General features: G+C 44.7%; 1 protein-coding gene across 1 annotated transcript in view; it reads left to right on the top strand.

Annotated features, from left to right (window-relative positions):
- Positions 1-18,012, top strand: part of SORL1 (sortilin related receptor 1) — a 47,911-nt gene extending 29,899 nt beyond the window's left edge. The window contains exons 33-47 of the mRNA XM_059488246.1: positions 488-614; positions 1,146-1,315; positions 2,616-2,728; positions 3,011-3,115; positions 4,170-4,242; positions 5,321-5,403; positions 5,653-5,749; positions 6,313-6,497; positions 7,787-7,906; positions 7,992-8,156; positions 9,447-9,621; positions 10,016-10,122; positions 10,985-11,177; positions 12,342-12,554; positions 13,533-18,012. Of these exons, the coding sequence (XP_059344229.1) occupies positions 488-614; positions 1,146-1,315; positions 2,616-2,728; positions 3,011-3,115; positions 4,170-4,242; positions 5,321-5,403; positions 5,653-5,749; positions 6,313-6,497; positions 7,787-7,906; positions 7,992-8,156; positions 9,447-9,621; positions 10,016-10,122; positions 10,985-11,177; positions 12,342-12,554; positions 13,533-13,600 (1,994 nt within the window). The 3' untranslated portion in view covers positions 13,601-18,012. The remainder of the gene's footprint in view (positions 1-487; positions 615-1,145; positions 1,316-2,615; positions 2,729-3,010; positions 3,116-4,169; positions 4,243-5,320; positions 5,404-5,652; positions 5,750-6,312; positions 6,498-7,786; positions 7,907-7,991; positions 8,157-9,446; positions 9,622-10,015; positions 10,123-10,984; positions 11,178-12,341; positions 12,555-13,532) is intronic.
- Positions 18,013-20,340: the final 2,328 nt, after the last annotated feature.

The raw sequence follows: 20,340 nt of genomic DNA, 5'->3' as shown, positions 1-20,340 counted from the left end.
CAGAGTTTGTGTCCAGGCAAGCCCCAAACCTGAATTACCAGCCTTTGCCTGGTCCTGCTGCTGAGCACAAGATGTGATGAGGGAAAACACACAAAGAAAGGGCCTGGATGGTGACAGGGACAGCACAGACTGATCACTGCAGGAGAAGGGTGGCAGCGAGCAGTTTGCACTCACACAATCCCAAAATTCCTAATTATTTCATCAGCAGCCACACTTTCTTTCCTTAGGGGAAAGGGGATGCTTGCCTGATGCAGCATAAAGGTATTTTGGGTAGAACTCAGAGCACCAGGGATAAATCCCTGCTCTGATCTGCCCTCTGTGAGCCCAGGATAAATCACACATCTCATTTAAAGCGTGCAGACACCCCTTCAGTCAGTGCTGTCCCTGCCTTCCCTGTTGTCGGTGTCACAAACAAAGCTCCTGTTTCTCTCCTGGGCACAGGGTTTGTTTCCCTGTAGTTAATCCCCTTTTCCCATTCTCTGCTCAGATGACACAATCGTGTACAAGGTGCAGAACCTGCAGTGGACAGCTGATTTCTCTGGGGTTGTCACCCTGACGTGGGCTCGGCCAAAAAGGATGTCCTCAGCCTCCTGTGTCTACAACATCTACTACAGGTACCTCATCCCTCCCTGCTGCTGTGGCAGGTAAAGAGGACAAGCATGAGCACAGGTGTGCCTGTATTTACTGCAGAAAACTGCACAGAATCAGGCCTGAAACTTTGAGAGCTCCTTAATCAAGTTCTGCTTGGAAAATGTAATATTTGGTAGCAAAAGAGGCACAAAATAGGTGCACCCAGAAGGAATTGTGACAAATTGCATTGGTTTTCTCCTTGACCATGTACTCAGGCAGTAAAGTGGTTATATTCATTGTTTTTTCCACTTGGGCCTTGTCTTTGTGGGACCATTAACAGCAAGAACAAAGGTAATAAATTTGAGCACAAGAGTTACAGAAAAGCTCAGGGGCTTATAAGTCACCAAGGCGAGGTTAGTTCAGACTTTCCAGCAGCATCTTTTCAAATTGCAGTTGTGGCACTACCAAAACGAGCAGCAACCTTTTGAAATGGTTCCATTTTTGGGATAAGTACATATGTTCCATGGCAAAAAAAAAGCCCATCCTGATGGGAGATGTGTGGCTCTGTCCCTCAGGATGGTCGGGGAGAGCATCTGGAAGGTCCTGGAGACCCACAGCAACAAAACCAACGGCGTTCTCAAAGTCCTCAAGCCCGACTGCAGCTACCAGGTGAAGGTGCAGGTGCAGTGTCTGAGCAGGGTCTACAACACCAACGACTTCATCACGCTGAGGGTGCCCGAAGGACGTAAGCACAGCTGCTGCTGCCACCACTGCCTGCCACACTGGTGCTAAATTGTGTTGATTTGTGCTGCTTTGGGATGAATTGTATTTTTGTATTTGCAGGGAATGCCCCAGCCAAGGCAGGAATGATGCATCTGACTCCGTATTCTCAGAATACTGTTATACTATAGCACTATTAATGTATTATATATAACATATATATATACAATACATTATATATAGATCATTATAATTATAATCAGTATAATTATTGCATATACTACAATATATTAGTTATGCTATATAATATTATATATAATAATATATTATACTATAATATTATTAATATATATAACATATATATACATTACATATCTTATTAATATAATTACTATATTTTACATATATTACAATATATTAATTACATTATATTATTCTTAATAATATATTATATGTACTATTAATATATTCCACTATAATACTGTTATTACTATATTTATAATCCTATGTTATGTTCTCATAATATATCTCCATGTTCTCAGAATACTATATTATACTATAATACTATTAATATAGTATATATACAATAGATTATATATATTAATATAATATATAATTATATGTTACAATATATTATTTATTGTGTTATTATTAATATATTTTTATATACTTTATTAATGTATATACCATAATACTATATTTATAATACTATATTATACTAAAAAATACTATACTATACTATAGAATACAGAAAATATACTGAATCCTGAAAAGATAATGATGAAAACTCGTGACTCTTTCCAGAGTCAAAAAACACCTTGGCCTTGATTGGCCAAAGAGTCAAAACTCAAACCAGAAATCCAATGAAACAATCTCCAAACACATTCCACACAAGCAAAACAGAGGAGAAGCAAATGAGATAAGAATTGTTTTCCTTTTCTCTGAGGCTTCTCAGCTTCCCAGGAGAGAAATTTTTTCAGGGAATGTGAATGCCATAGGGCTGAAAAGTAGAGATATCCCTGCTGTGAACAAGAAAGGTCTTTCCTTGGGCTTGGGAATTAATCACCAGATCCCCAGGCTGGAAGAGAGCTCCAAGATCATCAAATCCAACACCTCAACTAAACCCTGGCACCCAGTGCCACATCCAGGCTTTGTTAAACACACCCAAGGATGGTGACTCCACCACCTCCCTGGGCAGAACATTCCAGAACTAGAATTGTACTGGACGGAGAGAAAGGGCCATCCAGCCCTTTGCCCTGATTTTCAGGGAGATGCTGCTTTTCCACCACTGTGACTGTCACTAATATTTCTCTTTCTCTCACCAGTACCAGATGCTCCTCTGAACCTGCAGCTGTCCCTGAAGAGAGAAGCTGAGGGTGTGGTGCTGGGCTGGTGGAGTCCCCCCGTGAACGCCCACGGCCTCATCCGGGAATTCATCGTGAGTCCTGCTGGCCCTGGGGACATGGGGACACCAGCACACAGCCAGCTGCACAGGGGTGGGCCTGGAATGGGATATTTTGTGGAGGAAATCTGCTGGGAACATCAAGCATGTTGGGAGAAGACATGCTGTGGGCAGCACCACAGCCCTGGAGTTCTTAATTTCTCTCTTTCTTAGATGTTGTGTTTCTTTCTGCTGGCATTTTATCTCAGAGGGATAAACAGGTCTCTCTGCTGACCTGTGCTATTTTTGAGCCCTCACGCCTTGTTTTGGTGCTCCTAGGTGGAATACAGCAGCAGTGGATCCAAGGAGTGGTCATCCCTCAGAACCACCAAGAACTACACGGAGATCAAGAACTTGCAGGTCAACACTCTCTACACAGTCAGAGTGAGTATTTCCAAAGCTCCCTCTCAGAGGGAACATTTCCAGACCTCTCAGAGTATTTCCAAAACTCTCTCTCAGAGTATTTCTATAACTCTTTCTCAGAGTATTTCCAAAGCTCCCTCTCATAATGAGTATTTCCAAAGCTCCCTCTCATAATGACTATTTCCAAAGCTCCCTCTAAGTAAACTCTCATTCCTGAGTGGCCTCAGTCCTGCACAGCCAAAAACTTGCTAAAAAAAATATTTTATTAAAAAAAAATAAAAATCTTGTTAAAGCCCTGCCCTTTAATGCCAACCCACACCACCACTGCTAATGTTCCAAGCCCTTGATTTGCTCCTTTGTCCCACAAGGCCAGGCTGGATTACAAAATCCTCCCTGCTAATTGCCCATTCCAATGTCACTGCAGTTGCACTGGATGTGGGCCAGAGATAAATTGGGTCCTTGGTGTATCAGTGGGAAAAGAAGCAGATCTGCCTGTGGGGAATGTCTGCACAGGGGAGAGGCTGAGTAATTATAGACAGAAGTAATAAGGAAAGGAAATGAGAAGTCTGCACAGTGAGCCCTGGGAAATGAGTGCTTTGCCATTGTCCATCCTCCTGAGCTCTTGGGGAAGTTCACTGCGAGGGGGGATGAGTCCCCTCCTCCAAATCTGTGTTATTCTTTCCTCCCATGCTATTCCCTCCCAATATAACCCATCCCCAGATAAATCTTTGGAAGTATTTCAGGCCTTGCATGTTCTTCCCTGGCGTGGCCCTCACCCACTTTATGGCCCATGGAGTCCCCAGCTCCTTATCTCGATGGGCTCCTCAAAGATCCCATCAGAGAGCAGTTATCTGCAAAGAGGCTGCACCTCCCTCCTCTTAGATCCCTTTAATTGACTTTAAGCACTCGGCTTTATCTCTGCATTAAGCATTTTATTGCCGAGTAATTAAGCCATTGTTTGCTTCCAAGTCCCGTTCCCAGGAGCCCCGCCAGGTCTGTAACCTTGCTCTCACCTCCTCTCTCTGTTTGCACTGTGAAATGTTGCTCATGGTCCCTCTCCCTCTGGTTTCCAAAGGTTGCTGCAGTGACCAGCCGAGGGGTGGGAAACTGGAGTGAACCCAAGTCCATCACCACGGTCAAAGGCAAAGGTAAAAGTTGTTTGGGTGACCACAAGGCAGAGGAGCAGCTTCAAACATCAGCAGCATCCAGAGCCACCTCCCTGCCCTTTATTCTCCCTGCTGAGCCTTTCACAGCTTTGCTGTTGAAAATGACCTCTAAAAAGTGAATTTTTCTCTCATCCTGAGCTGCCTCAGAGTTCAGTGGCATCTCTGGAGGGGGTCACTGCCTCTTCCTTGCACAGGGGATGGATGTGATGCCCTGGAACTGAGCAGGAGCCTGTCCTCCCTCTCCCAAGCTGCAGACAGATTCCCTCAGACTTTTGTAGGCCAAATTCTGCCTCCAGATAGACAAGAAATTACCAACTCCATCACTCTCACTCTAAAAGGATGCTGGCTCATCCTTCTCCCTCTTAGGTCACAATTATTGTGGCTCCTCCTGCAGGTTCAGACCATAAAAAACAACCACAGCTCCCAAGAACTATCACAACATCGCAGCAGAGAAACTCAAACAGCACAGTAAATCATTTCCTTCCCAACCTGTTTTTGCTTTTTAAGAAAAGCCTTTTGAAGTCGTTTGTATTCATGCCAAGTTTTCCATCCAAACTTATGTCCCTGCATCAAAATTGTCAGCTAATTTGGCAGATGAAAGAAGGGAAAGAAAACACCAGGCTGCTCAAAGTGCAGGATCCAGATAATGTGAATTACCTGATGGTTAGAAAAACAGAGGTGGAAGGAACAGAAACAGCTCTGACTTCAGGTTTTGCAGGAGGGCTCAGCACCAACAGCTCCTGATGCTCCTCAGCAGCTCCTTGGAAGGGCAGGAGCTGTTTCCTGGGATAGGAGCTCACCCTGCTGAGTTCAGAGGGAAATCCCTTTGCCCAGACCCCTCCAGCTCCAGCCTGCACTGAGCAAGGCACAGATAAAGCAGCTTTTCAGTGCTGGAGTTAAAAATCAGTGTCTTTTCTGAGGGGGACTGGCTTAGGCAAGGTTGGGATGTCCTGTTCTGGGAGCTTTTAACACAAAAATCTGTATTTTATCTGTCCCCTTTCAAGAAATATTTTTATTTCTTTGTGCTGTGCTAACATGTCTTTTCTCTCTTTCCTCCCAGTCATTCCTCCCCCTGTCATCCACATTGAGAGCTACACTGAGGACTCCATAAGTTTCAGCCTAAAAATGACCACGAATATCAAGGTAGGAGTTTTTCCCCTTCCATCTGATCTGGGGAAATGGCGAATAGAGGCTGGGAGAATTTGTCACCCGCTGAAGCATTGCAATTACCAATTATTTCGTGCAAAATCATTTCTTCCTGCTCCCAGACTGCCCTGGGGCTCTTAATTGGGATGGAAAATACAATGCAAGGACTGTCAGGGGTCTGACAGTAGCCCTGGTTCCCTGTGTGCACCAGCTGAGCTGATGGCTCTGTGTCCTTGGCCTTGACAGGTCAGTGGCTACGTGGTCAACATCTACTGGACATTCGATAGCCACAGGCAGGAAAAAAGGACTCTGGTTATAGAAGGAGAAAAGTCCATCCAAAAAGGTAAATTCTGCTCAAAATAGAAAGCTTTGCTTTGGTCAACACTAAGCAGAAGGATTTGTGAGAGGTTATTGGATTATTTTATTTCTTTTTTGCTACTAGTAGTTCTCTTTAAGCAATCCTGTTTAAATCTGGACAGGACAAAGCAGCAAATTCTCTGTTCTGAGGACCTGGAGATTTCAAAGCAGATTTGGGATTTACCCCCAGTGATGCACCAGTCCTTTCTCATCACATGGGGTTTTGTTTGTTGTTCTGTTTTTAATCTGCCAAACGGAGCAGAAACAGCACAAGGATTTCTTGGGCTTGCACACAGTAATGACATTTCTGGTTTGGGAAAATCTCAGTGTGGATTTGTGAAATCATCCAGGCACAGAAAAGCAAGGCTGGGTTGGATTCCAGAGTCTCAGATCCTTTAGTATAAAGGAAATTACTGCAAAATCATGAAAGTACAGCCCAGGAGAGGCAGGCTCCTGCCTGTTTGTGATGCTGACCCTTCCCTCGTGCTCACACCCCGCTCTTGCTGTGCTTTGCCTCACCTAACAGTGCCTCTTTCTCTTCTTGCTCAGTGGCCAATCTGACAGCTCACACCCCCTATGAAATTTCTGCTTGGGCTAAGACAGAGCTGGGTGACAGCCCTCTGTCCTTTGTGCACGTGGTGACCGGTGGCACAAGGCCAGTGTCCCCCAGCCTCAAGGCCAAGGCCATCAACCAGACGGCCGTGGAATGCAGCTGGACTGGCCCCAGGAATGTGGTAAGGCACCAGCCCTTCCCTCAGAGCAGCTCACAACCCCCCTGAAACCAGGATAAATTGTTTGGGTTGAATTCCAAGGCCCTGAAAATTTTGGGGATGATGAGGGAAGGAACCTCCTGCCTTTTAAACAGAAGCAAAGCAAGGTTTCTTGCTGTGAGAAGTGGCTCAAACACAGCGCAATGCTCCAGCAGCCTCTGAATCAGCTGCTGTCACCTGAGCTGAGCTCAGGGGTTTTGGGTTGGGAGTTCAAAGGAAAGTGGGCAGATTGAACTTGGGCAAGACAGAGGGAAAAGCAGGAAAAGGGTCTTTGCTTCATGCCCCTAAAAAGTGATAGCCAGTGGGAAATGGATTTATAGAAAATTATCAAAGTCTGACAGAATTCTATTTCCTAATTACAATACATTATAAGCATTTCTTAACCTATCAACTTTTACCACACCACACTGTAAATACCTTAAAACCAATAATCTAAAATTACTCCACATAAATCCTACTACAGTTCATCTTTCATAGTCCTATTTCTCCAAAATATCCAGTCTTATATACAAAACCATCCTTTAAAACTTGTTTCTAGTTCCATTTCCCTCTCAAAAATATGTCCTATTCCATGACATTTCTAACTCAACATTTCTCCAAAGTATCTAGTCTTATGTAGACAACCATCCTTTAAAACTTGTTTCTTGATCCATTTTTCTCTAAACAATATCTGTTTCTAGCTCCATTTCTTTCTCTCCAATATCTGTTTCTAGCTCCATTTCTCTCCCAACCATATCCATCCTATCCCATGACATTTCTAACTCAACATTTCTCCCTTTTATTTAGTCTTAGTTATAAAACCATCTTTTAAAACTTGCTTCTAGTTCCATTTCTCTCTCTACAATATCTATTCCTAGTTCCGTTTCTCTCTCAACAATATTTGTTTCTAGTTCCATTCCTCTCTTGACAATATCTGTTTCTACCTCCATTTCTGTCTCTACAATATCTGTTTCTACCTCCATCTCTGTCTCTACAATATCTGTTCCTACCTCCATTTCTGTCTCTACAATATCTGTTTCTGCCTCCATTTCTGTCTCTACAATGTCTGTTTCTAGCTCCATTTCTCTCCCAACCATATCCATCCTATCCCATGACATTTCTAAGTCAACATTTCTTATCTCAAGGTTTACACACAGATACGCGCCACGTAAACCTCCCGTCAGACTTTGAGAATTCTCCACAAATCCATTTCCCACAGCAGCCAGGGGATGCTCTGGGTTGTGCCAATCCCTGCTGTGCTTTTTCGTCCTCAGATCTATGGAATTTTCTACGCCACGTCCTTCCTGGAGCTGTACAGGAGCCCCCACAACAGCACCACCAGCGCGCACAACGCCACGGTGCTGGTGCAGCGCGACGAGCAGTACCTGTTCCTGGTGGGCTCCCCATCCTCCTCCTCCTCCCCCTGCCCGCCCCTGGCTCCCCCAGGACGCTGCCCTGACCTCTGTGCCTCCCTCCCAGGTGCGGGTGGTGTCTCCCTACCAAGGGCCCCCGTCTGACTCCGTGGTGGTGAAGATGATCCCGGATAACCGGCTGCCGCCGCGCCACCTGCACGCCGTGCGCACCGGCAAGACGTTCGCCGTCATCAAGTGGGAATCGCCCTACGACTCGCCCGACCAGGACATGGTAACCCCTCACAGAGCCTCCTGCTGGCCCTGTGAACGCTAAATCCTGCCCCAAAAACAGATCCTTGCCTTTTGTTTTCTGGAGATAGCTAAAAACTCTACAACTTTGTGAAAGTTGTAATGACGATATGTTTGTTATGGAGGACACATGTGGAGATTACTTTCTTTAAAAGACATGTGTACTTTTGGGAACTTCAGGTTCCCAAAAAGGGAACTTTCAGGTCCCTTTTTATCTCTCTCTTAAATACATATGCATACAATTTCACACTAGGTTCATACACATTCATTTTTACGAATCTTGCGTGATGTTTGCTGCTGGTTCTTCTTTATCAGAAAGAATTCTTAGGTCAGATTGACCTGCTTTCACAGCAGTCTCTGTCTGCCCCCCTTACCTCTGTCCTTCATTGAAGCAGTTTCCCTTGAGCTTGGGCCTTGCAGTCAGGCTACACAGACTTAAAGATGTACGTTTCACCTAAATCAAAATGGATTTCTGCTCTGCAGAATTTTTACTCTGTCTCATTTTCTTCTGCTGGAGAAAGCCTGAGGTCAGGTCTGTGCTCCGCATAAAATCAAAGTGCTGACACCTCCAACATCTTGGTTTCCTCCCTGCTGGCCATCAGCTCAGGAGTGTAACACAAAAAAAGAGCCAGGTCTGGGATATCTGTTGCTGACCATGTCTAAAACCAGCCCTGGGCATGTGCCAAAACACCTTTCTGGGCTTTGGCTCTGCCCAGGAGGGTAAGGCTGGGCTGGGGCACTGCTCCTGCCTCAACAAAGCCCAGTTCTGTTCTCTGCCACGCTGGAATACACTCAGGTCTCGCTCCATTGAAGGCCGGTCATTTTCTCAGCAAGCTTTCCCCTCCCATTCTGCTCCAGAGACTTTAATAGCAAAAGTTTGGAGGTAGAAACCTTCCCAGCAGAGCTGGAGGCTGACAGGGCAGGGGTTTGCATTGCATCTTTGTGATTCACTGAGAATACAGCCTGAGCTTTTCCTCCTGCTCTCGTCTGTTCCACTGACTGCATTTTCTGTATCAGTAAATGCTGATTTTCCGTAATTTTCTGTATCAGTAAATGCTGATTTTCTGTATCAGTCTTTTTCTGTATCAGTAAATGCTGATTTTGGGCAGGGATCCAGAGAGAGGCTTGGAATTTTGCTCCCCAGGTTTTCTGTAAAGCTCAGCCTTGATTTAAAGCAAATTTTACCCACCCTGTTTAATGTCCTACCACTGTTTAGCTGAAATTCTGCAGGAAAATTAGATTTTTTTTTCCCATCCATTTCCTCCCCATCCAGCTCTATGCCGTGGCAGTTAAAGATTTGGTGAGGAAAACAGATAAAATCTACAAAGTGAAAAGCCAGAACAGCACGGTGGAGTACACCATAAAGAAACTGGAGCCAGGAGGGAAATACCACGTGATTGTCCAGCTGGGAAACATGAGCAAGGAGTCCAGCATGAAGATCAACACAGGTGAGGGACACAGCGCCCACCCTGAGGCTGCAGGAATGTTCCTGCAGCTCTTGGTCCTCTCCCACAGGCAAAGCCCAATTTTGGGAGGTGGTTACACCCCAAAATATCAGCACTGGAGAGGAAGCTTCTCCAGTGATACCCAATGTTTTCCTTCTGATAAATGGAGAGGGGAAAGGCACTAGTTTGGCTGTGTACACATCGCCAAGTACCACCACAGCCCTCCCAGTGAAAAATCCCTCCTGCATCCTCTCCTCCAGCACATCCCTTTTCCAAGCAGAGTATTGTGCTGATCCCTAGAAAACCCCACTAACTTTCAGAATTTACTCCATTTGTGTAAGAGGAAAGTGCCACCAGTGCTACAACCTCACCTGCTTCCACTTTTTCCCATTTGCAGTCCCTCTCTCTGCACCGGACGCCTTAAAAATCATCACTGAAAACGACCATATTCTGCTTTTCTGGAAGAGTTTGGCACTGAAGGAAAGTAATTTCAATGAAAGCCGGGTAAGTTTTGCTGTGCCTCCTGCCCTACAGAAAATCCTGGAGCAGAGTCAGTGCAAGGCTCCTTTCACAGGCTCTGAAATCCATCCTGTCCTTGGTGAGCCCTCTAGAAGGGCTCACTAAAATTCATGTCATGGCTGAGGCTCTGAAGCTGATAGATCCAATCAGTCACCTTTTAGGAACATAATTATCCTGCTAGAAAAGGACAATTGTCCCCTGTGTGAAAGGACTGAGGAAAGGACACTGCCCTGCCATGCCAGGAAGTCTGGAAAGTTGTTATTCAGACTTGGATAGGAAATCCGTGAAATGTTGTCTGTCAGAGCATGGGCAAGGAGAAAACTGCACCAAAAAAAACCCTCTCCCTCCTGGACTCTGTGCTTGGATGGGCTGTGGTGTGTGCTAAGGATAGAGTAGAGCAAACAAACCAAACCAGAGTCATGTAGGTTGGAAAAGCCCTCCAAGATTGGGTCCGAGCTGTGTCCAGTCCCCACCTTGTCCCCAGCCCAGAGCGCTGAGTGCCACCTCCAGTTGTTTCCTGAACATCCAGGGATGGGGACTCCCTGGGCAGCCCTTCCGATGTTTAACAACCCTTTTAGTGAAGAAATCTTTCCTAAAATCCTCCCCTGGCACAGCTCGAGGCCGTGCCCTCTCATCCTGTCACTTGGCAGAAGAGAAATCTCTCCTCCCTAAACTGGCCAAGGTCAGGGCACACCAGCAGGGCTTCCTGGAGGAGACTCCACCCTGCTCCCTCCCAGCAGGGTTCATCAAAGCCAGATCCAGGAGGAAAACCAAATTTCCAAGCCCTTTTGGAAGGAGCAAACCCGCCCTCTGCAGCTGAGTGACTTGGGCTTTGTGTTTCCCTCAGGGCTACGAGATTCACATGTTTGACAGCTTGATGAACATCACAGCCTACCTGGGCAACACCACAGAGAACTTCTTCAAGGTGTCCAACCTGAAGATGGGCCACAATTACTCATTCAGCGTGCAGGCACGGTGCCTGTACGGGGGGCAGATGTGTGGGGAGCCAGCCACGCTTCTCTATGACGAGCTGGGAACAGGTGAGTCCCCATTTCCTCCTCATCCTCCTTAAAAAACACTCAGGAAGCCTCATAAATTCTTTAGGGATGTGTCGCCCTGTTCTTCTAAGTTCTCCTAAGCCTTCTGATGTTTAAATTCTTGTAATGGAGTTTCTTGCGCAGTTTTATGTAAATAATTATTGGTTTACATTCCTCTCTGGAGGAGGAGAAATTTGATGGACTGTTGGTTTGTCCAGTGTCATTGCAGAGGTGGCAAGTTCATCCTCCAATCTGTCACAGACACATTTTAAGAAAAATCCTTTTGTTAGGCTCTTTTCTCCTGAGAAGATTCAGCTTCTCCATGTTTTGCTGCTTTGGAATGTGATTTGGAGAATTGTTTACCCAGCATGTGAAATTGTTTTTACTTGATCACCAATGTCGAGGCTGTGAGCAGCCACAAGATTTTATTATCATTCCTTTCTATTCCTTGCTGGCCTTCTGATGAAGTCCTTTCTTCCACTCTTTTAGTAAGTTCTAATATATAAATTTATTTTAATATAATATATAAAATAAAATAATAAATCAGCCTTCTGAAACATGGAGTCTGTGGCAGTGTTTGCAGGGGTCTGAGGATGAGGGAAGAGAAGAGAATGTTGACTCCATGTTTCAGAAGGCTTGATTTATTATTTTATGATATATATTACATTAAAACTGTACTAAAAGAAAGGATTTCATCAGAAGCCTAGCTAAGAATAGAAAAAGAATGATAGCACAAAGGTTTGTGGCTGACCAAGATAGTCCAGACAGCTGGACTGTGATTGGCCATTAATTAGAAACAACCACATGAGACCAATCCCAGATGCACCTGTTGCATTCCACAGCAGCAGATAACCATTGTTTGCATTTTGTTCCTGAGGCCTCCCAGCTTCTCAGGAGGAAAAAATCCTAAGGAAAGGATTTTTCATAAAAGATGTCTGTGACAGGAGTCAAGATTCTCATCTTTTCCCTTGTCCTGGGACCCCTGCGAACACCACCGCACCAATCCACTGTCACATTTGAAAGTCTATAAATACTAGAGGCAGGAAATAAACTTCCTTTCTTTTCCCTTCTTCTTACCTTGGAGTTCCAGTGTCTGTGTTGTTTTATTTTGTGTCCCATTGTGACCAGGGATGTGCTCAAACAGCTCTTGTGTCCCTCCCTCACCAGGTAAAGACCCCTCAGCCACCAAATCGGGCCAGGCCACGGACGTGGCTGCCATCGTGGTGCCCGTGCTGTTCCTGCTGCTGGTGACCCTGGGCATTGGCTTCGTGGTGCTCTACATGAGGCACAGGAGGCTCCAGAGCAGCTTCACTGCCTTCGCCAACAGCCACTACAGCTCGCGCCTGGGCTCGGCCATCTTCTCCTCGGGGGATGATCTGGGTACATGGCCCTGGTGGCATCTGGGGACAGCACTGGGGCCGTGACATTGGGGCAGGAATTAATTCTTTATCGCGGTTTGGGACACTCTGGCAGCACAACCTCCAGAGGTTTGGTCATAGAGTACAAGTCAGAGAATTAAAGAGTCGTTAAACTTGGAAAAGATCTTCAAGATCATCAACTGGCAAAAGCTTTCCCAACCAAACATTTTTATCAAATAAGCCTCTCTTTCCGATGCAAATTGCTTAAAAACACACTGAGGATGTGAAATCAGGGCAAGAATTAATTCTTTATCGCGGTTTGGGCCATTCTGGTATCACAGTCTCTATGGATTTGATCTCCGAGTACAAATCACAGAATTACAGTGTTGTTAAACTTGGAAGGATCTTCAAGATCAAGTCCAACCAGCAAAAGTTTTCCCAACAAAATGTTTTTATCAAATTAAGCCCCTTCTTCTCATGCAAATCACTTAGAAATGCATTGATGATGTGAAATCAGGGCAAGAATAATTCTTCTATCATTGTTTGGGCCATTCTGGCATCACAATCTCTATGGGTTTGATCTCAGAGTGCAAATCACAGAATCATGGAATAGTTTAGGTTGCACAGACCTTTAAGACCATCAAGTCCAATTGCCAAAACTTTTCCCAACCAGACATTCTTACCACATTAAACCCCTCCTTCCAATGCAAATCACCTAAAAATGCATTGAGGATGTGAAATCAGTGCAAGAATTAATTCTTTGTCTTGGTTTGGGCCACTCTGGCATCACAATCTCTATGGATTTGATCTCAGAGTACAAATCACAAGACCTTCAAGACGATCAAGTCCAACCGCCAAAATTTTCCCAACCAATATTTTTATTAAATTAAGCCCCTCCTTCCAATGCAAATCACTTAAAACCAGATTTTAAAGTGCTGAGGATAAAACCCAGATTTTTTAAGTGCCCCCTAACAGCTTCTGTTTTGGGTTTGTTTTCCAGGAGATGAGGACGATGAAGCCCCAATGATAACTGGATTTTCAGACGACGTCCCCATGGTCATCGCCTGAAGCTCATTTCTGACTGTACAAAACCAAATGGTGTAAATATTTTATTTGATAAAAATAGTTGATTGTTTATTTTAAAAATGCACTTTGAGTTGCAATACGTTATTTTTATATGGGCCAAAAAAAGAAAAAAATAATAATAATTTTAAGAATACACTTTGTAGTAATCAACTGTGAATTGCAGACTAGGTTGGTTGAGTAACAAATTGCTTTGATTTAACATTAATTTAGTCTTACAAGGCTATGCTTGCTGGGCATGCTTTTAAGTCTGTGAGATATTTTCCGTTGACTAAATTGGCTACTCATTTTATTTTTCTAAGACAAGAATAAATTTATTTAAAAAAAGAAAAAATTCAGGAGATTATATATGTAGAGAGAGATAATATAGTCCCTGAAGGTTTTGCTTTTACTTTAGGACAAAAAAAAAAAAATCCTTTGGACTTTGTTTTATATGAAAGTATTTTTGTTGTGTTAATTTATTGGGAAATCTGGTGAGGAACAGATTTCCAGAGTCGTCAGACATTGTACACATTCTTGTGTAGAACATGTGCCACTTTATCTCGCAAGGCAGTCGTATCTTGGCATCCCCATCATTGTCCTTGCCATGATAATAAAACCCCTCATTTTCACTGAGTTTTTCTCCCTTTTAAAGACCCAATCTCTGAGCAATCTTAAAGTACAGCAGCATATCTTTTAGGGGTGATTTTTAGCTTCCTGCTGCTGTGGGAAGTCAAAAATATCCCCACACCAAATGTGGGGATTTGCTGCTGCTGCCCCTGCCCATCACATGGGGCTTGATTAATCTGGAGCTTACAACCACCACATCACCGGAACAAAAAACTGCCACTTGCACCTTAAAACTCATTTTCCAGGTATTTTTAGGATACCCCTCCTCCATGGAGCTTCCCTCAGCACAGTGGTGGGATGGAAGGGGGGAATCTCCAGTGTGTGCAAATCCAGATTTTTCACACTCACCCAGAGCAGTAATTACTGGAAATTTAAATTAATTTGGCCAACAGCAGGGATTTGATGCTCCCTCATCAGAATTTCCAAAAAGCAGCTGTAGTTTTACCTACAGCTTTGGAAATAATATAAATACACACACACACACACATACATGTTATTTTCTCATCTCACATTCCCAGCAGACACAATACTGGCTGCAGAGCCAAATGCAAAGAGTCTGCTTGCCGCTTGTTTGGAGCTTTGATTTTGTGACAGCAAAATGTGAATTTCACCAAAAAAATGTGAACCTCACCACTACCTGCCAACCCAGGGGCACGACAGGAGAGGACGTTCAGGGCTCTCCCCTGGCTGTGCTCGATATATGCAAAACTTCTCACCAGGAAATGCAGCACACTGTCTTGTCACACTGTTTTTGTGAAAAACAAAAGGTATTTTTGCTGTGTAAATTAACTTATAATTGCAGTCTTCCTACAGATGAAACGAGAGAGGCCAGCTATGTTTTGATATGTGACTGATCCGTTTAATTTCACAATAGAAAAAATGTATAAAAAAAAAAAAGTTGAGGTCTGGATGGTTTGATACTCTAGAGAAATACTGACTCTATTTTCAATTACTGGTGTTAGCATTCCCATACTGGTGACAGATTTTTTTTCCTCCCCACCAAAGCTGGGACCAAACTAGAATCAGATTTTTATAAGAAGCAGCAAGCTCGCAGAGTTGCAATATTTTTACCTTGTCAGTGGATCAGGTGCTGTTCAGGAGTTGAATTTTTGAGGAAAACCAACGCAGTACACACAGCTCAATTTGTTATAGCTACACAGAGAGACCAGACTCTGACCCAGAGGCTAAACCAGCCTCAAAAACATAAATCAAAAGATTTTATGCAGGAGAGGAAGCCTAAAAACAGAGAAAAGGAGTATTTAACCCCTTCTTTATAAAGCAAAATTTTTTAGCACAGGTAACTGAAAATTACAATGTAGCATCCCAAAATCTGGTGCCTCTCTGGTAAGGGTTAGGAGGGGTTAAATTCTGATATTTTTCTCCCCCAGGGTAAATCCTGCTGCAGTAAAATGAGCAGAATTTAGAGTCTGGCCCAGGGGGACCCTTTTAACCACTTTATATCCTGCAGAAATCCCTTGGCTGGAGATTTCCAGGCATCACCTGGGGGCCAGGTCACTCCTGGCCACTCTGAAAGGCTCCTGGCTCGGAGACAATTGTGTAGAACAAAGCATTTTGTACCCAAACCCAGCACTTTTGGTTAAATCCAACTCCCAAACACAGCATGGGCAGAGCAGAGCCCTCTGTGGAGCCACCCAGGGGCTTGGGGACACTGCAGAGCCACTCAGAGGTGTCCCCAAACCCTCCCCTTCACTGCAAAAATCACCACTGTGCTCTCAGCAAAGCAACTTTCACAGGGCTAGTGTATTTTATATGTAGAGATAGAGGAGTCTGGGCTCCAGGTGGGGAGAACCCCATGCAGTTCTGGGGTAAATTGTATATTTTTATGAACTTTTGAAGCACGGAATCTTGTTCACGGAGACATGCAGGGGGTGGGAGGGTTCTGCTGTAAATATGGAACGTGGATGTGGATGTATATTTTGTTCTGGTTTCGTTTTCAGTAGCGTTATGTGACGTGACATGACTTGCTACCCTAAATTCCGGGAGGTGGTTTGAGTTTGCTTTATAGGAATGCAGTAAAATGTTTGGATCAAAAAAGGGTATGGGAAATACCCTGGTTAGGAGGAACTTCCAGCAGTTAATTTGTGTTTGCACCCATTTCAGAGGCCCATGAGCACTCTCAAGTCCATTTGAACAAAAGACAAAAGTTGAACACAAAAATCTGCTGAGGTTTTGGACCGTGAGGCTTCTTTTGCTTTGGCTCAGGCTTTTTGCGAGGTTCTCTTTTTTTGTGTTGGGGGTTTGGTTTTTACAAGAAAGGACAAGTAGGTACCATTTCCAGGCTGCAGACCTATTAAAAGTCAATAAAAGGCTCTTTTCAGTCTGAATAAACCCCATGTGTGGGTTGCCAGCCTGTGACCGTGTTCACACGGGTCTGAGGATGAGGGAAGAGATGAGGATCTGACTCCATGTTTCAGAAGGCTTGATTTATTATTGTATGATATATATTATATTAAAACTGTACTAAAAGAATAGAAGAAAGGATTTCATCAAGCTAGCTAAGAATAGAAAAAGAAGGAATGATAACAAAGGGTTGTGGCTTGACTCTCTGAGCCAGCTGACTGTGATTGGCCATTAATTAGGAACAACCACATGAGACCAATCCCAGATGCACCTGTTGCATTCCACAGCAGCAGATAACCATTGTTTACATTTTGTTCCTGAGGCCTCGCAGCTTCTCAGGAGGAAAAATCCTAAGGAAAGGATTTTTCATAAAAGATGTCTGTGACACCAGCCCTGTAAAATCTCCTGAACCCAGCAAGAGCAGAGCCCACGCAGGAAGCAGCTGGAGCAGGGGTTTGGCCAAGGGCCTGAACCCCAGGAAAAATGCAAGAGAATTTCAGAGAGGGGTGAAATTTCGGGAGAAAACACCTGCCTGCAGATATTTAATGTGCAGAAGAGCCAGCTCTCCCTGACCTAACCTGCTCCAGGTGCTCCCACCTTGACACAGCCTTAGGAGAGAGCTCAGCCCCAGGAAAAGCCACTTTTCCTTGGACACCGATCAGATTATGGAGATGTTTGGGAGCTCAGAGGCGGCTGGGAAGGGGAGGGAAGAGCAGACAGGCAGAGCTGGCTGCCAGCACCCACATCTTGTGGCCTCATGGCCACAGGAGCTTTGTGTTTGTGGTCACCTTGGTGGTCACCAAATTTCACGTAATTTCACGTTATTTCACTGCTCCTGTCCCCAGAGTCACCAAACCCCTCACATAACCCACCAGGGAACCCCAGCTGAGCCGAGGGAACCTCCCTGAGCACAAGTCCCATTCCTGGCAGGGCCACAGCTCAGTGTGAGCATCTCCATGCTTGGAATCAGAATATATTTAATGACAAACTTCACCTGCTCGCTGATGAAACAGCAAAATGTCATTTTTCCAGCAAAACCTTTTCTGAAAGAGCTTTCAAGTCTCCTTCAAATGGACTTGAGAAGGGAAATGGTGCAATAACTCAGCTACTCTTGGACCCCAAGAGCATCTCTGCTCCTGGAAATAGCTGCAAGATTCTAATTAATCCTTACAAACCTGCATCAGTCCACAAGCAGCCAGCCTCTAATAGAGGTAGTGTCACCTTTGAATCAGGTTCTTTAAGTGAAGTTTAATGTTGTGCTATTTCAATTGCTACTCTGTGTCCTTTATTTGTTTGGTTGTTTGTTTTTGTTTTCATTCATTGATTTCTGCTATGTATTATTGCACAATTTTGAAGGAATTTTTGTCTGTCCATATTTTTTTTTCCCCACTTAATGATAATAATAAAAAATGGATTGGGTAAACAAATCAGTTTCTGTGTTCTGAAATTATCCAGCATCTGTGTGTCTAGTGTAGGAAAAAGGAGCTTTTTTTCTGAACACAATTTTGTTTTACAAAGCCTGACAGGATTTTAGAATCACTGAATGGTTTGGGTTGGGAAGGACATTAAAATAATATAATTAAAAAATTAAAATTAAAAAAAAATTAAAAATTATTTTAAAATTAAAATTAATTTAATTTCTGACCCCTGTCATGGGCAGGGACACCTTCCACTATCCTAGGTTGCTCCAAGTTTCATCCAACCTTGGGCACTTCCAGGAGACATGGAGCTGCTCTGGGCACCCTGTGCCAGGGCCTGCCCACCCTCAGAGGGAGGAATTTCTTCAATATATCTATATATATCCAATTGAATATATATATGTATCCAATCTAAAATATCCAATCTCTAGGATATCCAATCTAACCCTGCCCTGTGTCAGTTTGAAGTTGTTCCCATCCCTTCAGTGCTCCCGATCAAACGGCAGTGACAGGACAAGGGCAGGGAGAATCAGGAAAATTGAGTTTGGTGCAGACCCTGGGAGGTGCCACCCTCATTCCCAAGGCAGTCACGTCTGCCTGTCCCTTCCCTCAAGGTCACCAACACCCCCAGACACCAAACACCATCTCCAACCTGTCCAGGCTTCACCTCCACGTTTGCCCAGCACCACCTCAGGCGTTATTTTCTGTGTTTCAAACCCATTTCCAGGACAATCCCACCCCTGCACCTGAGCAGCCCAAATCCAGCAGGATTTTTGCTGCCAGGGAAGGTAATGAGCAGGCAGCAGCCTCCTCACACGTCCTCATTTCCCAGCCCAGATAATTGGAAAGGCAACATGTGATCTTGGTGGACATAATTGAGGCATGCAGCATCCTAAGTGTTGCACTTCATTAACATTTAGCTTAAGGCAACGTTAACAAACAGTGATTCCTTGCTCCCTCGGTCCTGAATAAAACTGATTTTTGTTTCCTAGTGCTGCTGGAATGGATTGTTCCCCCCAGGAGGTACAAGGAGCTCCACCTCATTCCAGGCACCCAATTTCTGCCAGAGGAACTGACGTGACTCTGAAGCCTCAGTGCTGTGACTGAGAAAACTTTAATGGAATAAAAGTTTGCCTCATCTCCCAGCAAAACCTGCAGGTTTCTATGGATAGGGAAGGTTTCCACCCTAAGCTTTTATTGCCTGTAACTTTTTTCCCCACTATGGTGAGAACCCATCAAAGAGGAAGATTGCAGTTCCTGAAGGAGCTTTGGATGGAGCACAAGGCACAAACCCATCACAACTCGTCTGGGCACCCTGTGCCATCCTCACAGAGAGGAATTTCTCCCTGGTATCCAATGCAAGGCCTGCCCACCCTCACAAGGAGGAAATTTCTCCCTGATTCCTAATCCAGGGCCTGCCCACACTCCCAGGGAGGAAATTTCTCCCTGATTTCCAACCCGGGCCTGCCCACCCTCACAAGGAGGAATTTCTCCCTGATATCCAGTCCAACCCTGCCCTGGGTCAGTCTGAAGCCGTTCCCATCCCCTCAGTGCTCCTGATCAAACAGCAGGGACAGGACAAGGGCAATGAGAATCAGGAAAATTGAAAGCTGGATCCAGGCTCCCCTCACTCTGCCACTCCTGAAAATTCACCTCTTTCCCCCAAACAACATCAGGGGCTGCTTTCTGCAGCCACAGGGAGGGGAAGATGTGGATCTGCCTGCAGGAGTGAGGAAACCAGGTGGAAATACAGCAAAAAATCCCACCAGGGGTTAACTTTGTTCAGACTCGATGGGCTCTGATGTTGAGAGCAGCTGAAGTTCTGGCTCACTGCTCCCCCTTTGAGCAAGCACCACCAGTGCTTGTGCCAGACTCCTGAATGATTGTGTTTAGCCTTTCTCAGCTGGGAAGATGAAATAACTGAGGATATTTCACAGCAGAACTCAAGCTGGATTTGGGGATGGAGGAGCCAAGAGCTCCCAGATAGCCCAGCTGAAGGAAGGAAGGAAGGAAGGAAGAGCAGGTCTGCGGGAAGGAAAGATTCATGCTAACCATCAACATCTTGGCTCCTACCACAAACTTCCCAACCTGCCAAGTGTGGGATGCAAGAGAAATGGCATCTTCCAGGATGTGAGGTTTATTTCTTTCCTGTAAATTCCAGGCATCCAGAAGCACACAACCTCAAACTCTCAGAGCTGGGCTGACGTCATGCTCTGAAGATTTTTCCTCCCCTGGCTCTGCAGACCTGGATTGATTTAGGGAGTAGACCTGACCTCTTATTTTTCACAGCACCTGCGTGGGGCTGTGCTGGAAAGAATCCCAGGGTGATGGATGATC

Source organism: Ammospiza nelsoni, chromosome 24, assembly GCF_027579445.1.
Source record: "Ammospiza nelsoni isolate bAmmNel1 chromosome 24, bAmmNel1.pri, whole genome shotgun sequence".
Lineage (NCBI taxonomy): Eukaryota > Metazoa > Chordata > Aves > Passeriformes > Passerellidae > Ammospiza > Ammospiza nelsoni.
The sequence above is the reverse complement of the archived record's forward strand: the minus strand, read 5'-3'. Positions and strand labels throughout refer to the sequence as shown.